Genomic DNA, 6263 nt, shown 5'->3' with positions numbered 1-6263 from the left:
GTCGATAGGAAAGACTGCAGAACGCTTCTTCTGACGTTGGTTTTTGCTGTGTGCAGGAGCGTGAATCTCAAATGCTACACTTGTAAAAATCAAACAAACAAGAATTAAAATTAAGGTTTTGCCATTACTTTTGTTATAATTCACACTTCCCTTAATGTATTTTTGTCGGATCTCGCCCAAACCGCTGGATGTTTAAGGGTATTTTTGTGTGATTTGTGTATTCCCCCATCATTCCCCAAGCTGACAGATGATTAATGTCATATGGCTCATGTGCATGTTGGAGTTTTTAGAGAGTCCCTTTCGTCACTGAAAGGTGAGATTTCTGGAACACATGGTGATGAAGATGTGATGTAAAGATACAAAAACCGGGACACAGAAAAACTGCCTCAAGGACTTTACAGTTGACTGATACAGAGAAAAGAAAGCAATTTAATTCAGATGCATATAAACAGGGAATGGCACTACACATAATGCAGAATGTTCCTGCACATGATCAGAAAAAAAAGCAGTTAACCCTTAGTTAACCATGATGAAAATGACATGCAAAAATGACCACTGCCCTCACAAAGGCTAAACACGTTTATGTACATTAATGAAGACGAATTAGACATGTATGTACAAAACATTAATGAAGTATTAGGTTTTGCACAGTTTTTACCAACACATAATAGCAAATGTGTAGATATTGTGAAAAACGTGTGTACAAAACATAAATATATACATAATAATGCAAGGTTCTATAAGAGGAGTCTCATTAGTATAACATACAAGTCCTGCATTAAGAGGAACATTAAGAGTATTATCTATAAATCCTGCATTAAGCATTGTCCGTGATTGCCACTGCAGCCAGGATATGTTGATTAAAGTCATAGGCCAAGCAACACCTCTTATTCAAGCTCCTGGTTTCCCTCGACATGGTCCTGCGCTTCACAATGGGCATTCTGCAAGGGCCCAAGCCTGCAGCCACACCCCCACAATTCACTGCAGCCACGCCCCCACAATTCACTGCAGCCACGCCCCCACAATTCACTGCAGCCACGCCCCCACTCTTCACTGCGGTTCAGTGGATGTTGCTACAACGATGCCGTGCTGCCTCAGCTGGCTCCTTAAGATCTGATTCTTTGACTTCCAGTCCTCCACCTGGAGCAGATGAGACAAAAAGTATCAGCAGAACGACCTTCCATTTACACAGGTCTACTCCTGGGCCCTTCCATTTACACGGGTCTACTCCTGGGACCTTCCATTTACACGGGTCTACTCCTGGGCCCTTCCATTTACACGGGTCTACTCCTGGGCCCTTCCATTTACACGGGTCTACTCCTGGGCCCTTCCATTTAGACAGGTCTACTCCTGGGCCCTTCCATTTAGACAGGTCTACTCCTGGGCCCTTCCATTTAGACAGGTCTACTCCTGGGCTCTTCCATTTAGACAGGTCTACTCCTGGGCTCTTCCATTTAGACAGGTCTACTCCTGGGTCCTTCCATTTAGACAGGTCTACTCCTGGGTCCTTCCATTTAGACAGGTTAACTCCTGGGCCCTTCCATTTATACAGGTTAACTCCTGGGCCCTTCCATTTATACAGGTTAACTCCTGGGCCCTTCCATTTATACAGGTGTACTTGTGGGCTTTTCCTACACACAACTGGCTTAGTCCAAGCCACTAGAGAGTAATATGTCGGTGTGGTATGTGCAATAACCAGCCTCTTTATAGAAATGCTTATTGATATAAACAAAAAACTCTTTGTAGCTTCACAGTTGTGGATGTCAGTCCCCCTACTGTCAAACACAATTTGTGATCGCCATTTTACAACTCTTCGTTAAAGGGCTGACCAGGGCTTGGCTTGACTGTATGGGAAATGGGCTGATACACTCATAGTAACTCAATATCTGCACCCTCACAGCTTACAAAGCATGCGCGACCCCTGAATGGATCCCTACACGGGCCCTAATGAAGCCACTACACAGGATACCACACACAACAAGAATCTAATAACTGTGTAACTACCTCCCTTTATTATAGACCTATCCTAAAACAACATAAAAATAACTTATTACTGCCATTAGGTACTAAGTAATTCCTGTGTTAACACTATTACACCAGAGGTAGTGTCTACCCTAGCAGTGTATTGTGTAGGCCAATCTTCTAATTAACATCCAGCCAGTCGTAGTGCTGTGGTCAGAAACCAGAGACCAGTGATGAATAAAGAAGAGAAGACAAACTGTGCTAACAAACAGGCTAAAATCTGTAATTGTCCTGCTATGTAGTATGCCTACAAGATTAGAATGAACAGAATGTAGATGTAAAGTTCGTGGGCGAACACTTCAGCAGTCAAACTCAACGCGGTAGACTTACTTCTTGTCGTAAAAGCTGGTTGTCCATCCTCAACCTTTCCAATGTGTTGAGTTCATCTGCAAATCGGTTATTACTTTGTCTGAGCTCCTGAATGTAATCGCAGGCCTTTGAGAGGATCCCCCCTTTACTCTGTGGAAAATCACAATTGAGAAACCAGTCACACTGTCCTGACCTATGGACGAAATCTGGCGTCTCACCTGGCCTGGACACTCACCTGGCCTGTCTTGGTGGAGTCCAACGTACAGTCTGGAATCGTCTTCGAGAGCTGAACAATCCAGTTGTTAATCTTATCCCTGCGTCTTCGTTCAACTACAGAACAGAAAACATCTTTGGAGTTACTAATGTGTTCTTTCAGAATCAGTCAAAGCTCATATGAAGCTCAGATGAAGCTCAGATGAAGCTCTCATCCCAAACTGAATCGGTGCTTCACCTTCGTTATGTTGGGCTCGTCTCTTCTCGTCTCTCGACGTCCTCGGTGCCTCCGACTTACTGCAAGTATAAGATATGCAGCAATGAACCCTCTTAAAGGACTACTGTAGAAGAGCAGCACAGAAATGTATGTGCTCACCACATCTGGCAATACACACACTAAATATGCAATGCACCCACTAAAACACATTTAGAATGGCTGGTGGTCTCTAAAGGTGATTTGCAGGAGATTACAGAAAGAAAGATTACATTGAAGATTCTAGAGGAGAAACTAAGATTACGTGTTGTAAGTTTGTGTGCGAGGTGCAACTGACCTCTGATTGGCTCCCGACAGAACCTCCTGGGGTGACATCATAACATACAATTGCCCTAAAACACAGATGAAGAATATCTGACTTGTACTGTTTAATCATCACTCCATCATTCCCTTCACTGTATCACCATGGAAACCAATATGCCAAAACAGCTTCAGGTCTACGGGGAAACGGAGGCGTTCCTGATTACCTGCAGGTGTGCTTTGGCTGAGGATGGTGTCGGATGCCTGCACTCCTGTAACCATAGCGCCCGATCCAGCATCCGAAATAGTGGCAGGGTAGTAAGTATAATGAGTTTCCGTGCCATCTCCTTCTAGACCCTCCGACTGGGAGAATACGGCCTGTTTACGTGGACAAACACCTGAATTAGCAGAGCCCTTGCAACACGGACGGAAATAAGGACGGTCGTACTAACATTTACCTGGGTAACGGGCTGTGTTGTAGCAGGAAACCCAGTCACGACACTGACAGCTGTGGTGCCGTCGGTCTGGGCCTCCAGCTGCCCGTCTGATACCTGAATTACCCGGTACGTTACCTGTAAAACAGTAAGGACCACCAATGTCAGTATAACAAAAAAATATCATTGAGCATGTAATACTTGTCAGGCAGAAAGCAAACAGAGCCACTCCAACCTTTTAGATATTCTTATTTTGTACTTATACAACTTTTGGGTTTACAAGTCTACCCCCTCTATCCCCCTCCTACCTGTCCGGCGGGAGGGTACAGTTCCCCTACCTGACCCCCTGCACCTTCTGTCTTGAACAGGTACTTAATGGGCTGCTCTGAGAAGGTTGCGGCTGACTGGATAGTTGCAATAGCTGATGGGTCCTCGGCAGTGGCCACCGCCCCTGACAGAACCACGAAGACAGGCTTTTATAAACCCACTTAAAGGCCATTCACATACAAACGTGACTCCTGTCAAAGGGCATACCTTCTTCAATCACTGGGACATTGCAGTCAGGGTCTGAACTTTTCTGTTGCCTGAAAATACAGGAAAACGGTAACAGACAACCGAATGGGCTCTCCATCAGACTGCTGCAAAGGTTTAATCCAAAAACTGTTGCAGGTTTTAAGCTTGGGCGCGTTTTAAACCCCCATCCCACTGCTGTACAGGAGAACCGTGGACATTCTCACCCCTTCATGTCCACAGTCAGCGTGAAGAAACACCTCGGGTCCGCTCCCTTCGGTCCAAGCGCAGTCCAGGAGCCTCTGCTGAACTGAACACCGAGGGTTTAACGTTAGTCGGTGAACATAAACGCCTCGTTATTCACTTGGTGTCAAATAAAAGCCTCTAGTCGCCTGTTAGCATAGCAACGTGAACTAGCCACCACCACAAAACTAACGCTAGCTAGCTAGCCGTGTGGCTAACTCGGTAAGCACAGCCAAAACCAGATATGCTCAGTCTACAGGTTTACGATATTCTGATAAAAATGCAAGAATAAAAAAGCAAAAAAAAAGCAAATTTTGCCCTAATACGAACCGTATAATATTCGTGTATTGTCTTGTTTACTTACGCGCAAACCGGTACGACTGATATTACGTCACTATTCATCGACGTTGGTTTTCCAGCAAAAAAATAAAAAAACAATCCGAAACATGACCTGTAGGGGGCAGTGCTGAGTCGTACAGTTTCAAATGGCCTAAGAGCGTTGACAAGTATAGACTTGCTCATATCAGCTACGTTGACTGAAATCTAATAATTTTCTGTCAGCTGTCTGTATTTGTTTGTTTCTTTTATTTATAAAACGTGGACAGTTCTTAATTACGGGATGCACATGTCCTGGCCACTTTATTAGCTACACTTCATTAGTGACAATTTATTAAGTCAACTTTATTAGGTCAAATTTATTAGGTACACTTCATTAGTGACAATTTATTAGGTCAACTTTATTAGGTCAAATTTATTAGGTACACTTCATTAGTGACAATTTATTAGGTCAACTTTATTAGGTACACTTAATTAGTGACAATTTATTAGGTCAACTTTATTAGGTCAAATTTATTAGGTACACTTCATTAGTGACAATTTATTAGGTCAACTTTATTAGGTACACTTAATTAGTGACAATTTATTAGGTCAAATTTATTAGGTACACTTAATTAGTGACAATTTATTAGGTCAACTTTATTAGGTTAGGGCATAACAAAATAACTAACAAACTTAACAACTTGACCCTGACAAAATACAGGGGAAAAACAACTGGAAAGCTACTGAAACCTACATTGTTCACTCAGTGAGTAACCTCTACAGCTTTTCTTTATTCTCTCTCAGCTTTTCAGTGCCACCTTTACGTTTGGTAGTTTGTTTAGACCAGGGGTGCCCACACCTTTTCAGCTTGCGAGCTACTTATAAGATGACCTAGTCAAAATGATCTAACTACAATAAAAATGCAAAACAAATATATTTCTTCTATATTATAATTATATTATTTAAGTTATTATTATTACTATTTAATAGTATTACTATTAATAATAGTATTGCTATTTAATAGTGTATTAAACCAATGACACAACCAAGGTCCAGGACCCCTTATATTTTATACGACATCTTCACTTTTTTGATAGAAACACCTTCTCTCTCGTTACATTCATCCATCTCTGATTAGTTTTTCGGGTTTGTTGTTCCCGCTGCCAGCGCTAATCTCGCGAGAACTGACACTCGGGCTACTGCAGGTTGACACTCTCGCGAGACTAGCGACATAATTCAGTTTGTAGAGGCACTTGAATACTTTTAAAATATATATTATATTACACTACGGGAAATTTACGGGAAAATATTAATACGGCAGGACGACGGGAAAGAGGGGTAAAATATGGTAGTTTCCCGGCCAAAACGGGAGACTTGACAGGTATGGATTTGGGATTAAAAGAAGCAGCTTCTTTTTCTTCCTCAAAACAGAAAATCAGGCCAGCACTATAGGCCCTTTTCACACTTCCGCATTTTTTCTTCCGGAAGCTCTCGTTGCAGGGTAAAGTTACTTCCGTTACACATTAAACAATGGCAGAGTCCAATAACAAGAGCTTTTGCAGTGCACCAGGGTGCTCGATCTCGAAGCAAAAACAGTCGTATCTCAGTTTCTACGGTTTTCCGGCTGACGACGAGCAGAAAAGAATATGGGTTTGTGCAATTAGGAGGGATGAAGGGGAAAACTTTGTGATACGGAGCAT

At 42.6% G+C, this 6263-nt stretch overlaps 1 protein-coding gene across 4 annotated transcripts; it reads right to left on the bottom strand.

Annotated features, from left to right (window-relative positions):
* Positions 1-401: 401 nt before the first annotated feature.
* usf1 (upstream transcription factor 1) lies at positions 402-4674 on the bottom strand. 4 transcript variants are annotated; one of them, XM_076976794.1, is made up of 11 exons: positions 4610-4674; positions 4230-4312; positions 4027-4076; positions 3801-3943; positions 3517-3630; positions 3286-3436; positions 3096-3150; positions 2783-2841; positions 2567-2661; positions 2353-2481; positions 402-1140 (listed from the first exon to the last, which is right to left on the bottom strand). In XM_076976794.1, the coding sequence occupies exons 2-11, from the start codon at positions 4235-4237 to the stop codon at positions 1051-1053; spliced, it is 894 nt and encodes a 297-aa protein (XP_076832909.1). In that variant the 5' UTR covers positions 4238-4312; positions 4610-4674; the 3' UTR covers positions 402-1050. The 4 variants fall into 4 exon arrangements, with proteins under 4 accessions (XP_076832909.1, XP_076832912.1, XP_076832910.1 ...); XM_076976797.1 differs by having other exon boundaries at positions 3831-3943; XM_076976795.1 differs by having other exon boundaries at positions 4576-4640.
* Between the last annotated feature and the right edge of the window lie 1589 nt (positions 4675-6263).

The sequence above is a fragment of the Brachyhypopomus gauderio genome, chromosome 16, assembly GCF_052324685.1.
Source record: "Brachyhypopomus gauderio isolate BG-103 chromosome 16, BGAUD_0.2, whole genome shotgun sequence".
Classification (NCBI taxonomy): domain Eukaryota; kingdom Metazoa; phylum Chordata; class Actinopteri; order Gymnotiformes; family Hypopomidae; genus Brachyhypopomus; species Brachyhypopomus gauderio.
The sequence above is the reverse complement of the archived record's forward strand: the minus strand, read 5'-3'. Positions and strand labels throughout refer to the sequence as shown.

What these genes read in the sequence shown, in the direction of transcription:
- usf1 (XM_076976794.1), bottom strand. An exon ending in TGTACCCTCCCGCCGGACAG is followed by an intron (nt 3,631 to 3,800) that starts GTAGGAGGGGGA and finishes ACTGTTTTACAG; the next exon opens with GTAACGTACCGGGTAATTCA. An exon ending in CAACACAGCCCGTTACCCAG is followed by an intron (nt 3,437 to 3,516) that starts GTAAATGTTAGT and finishes CCACGTAAACAG; the next exon opens with GCCGTATTCTCCCAGTCGGA.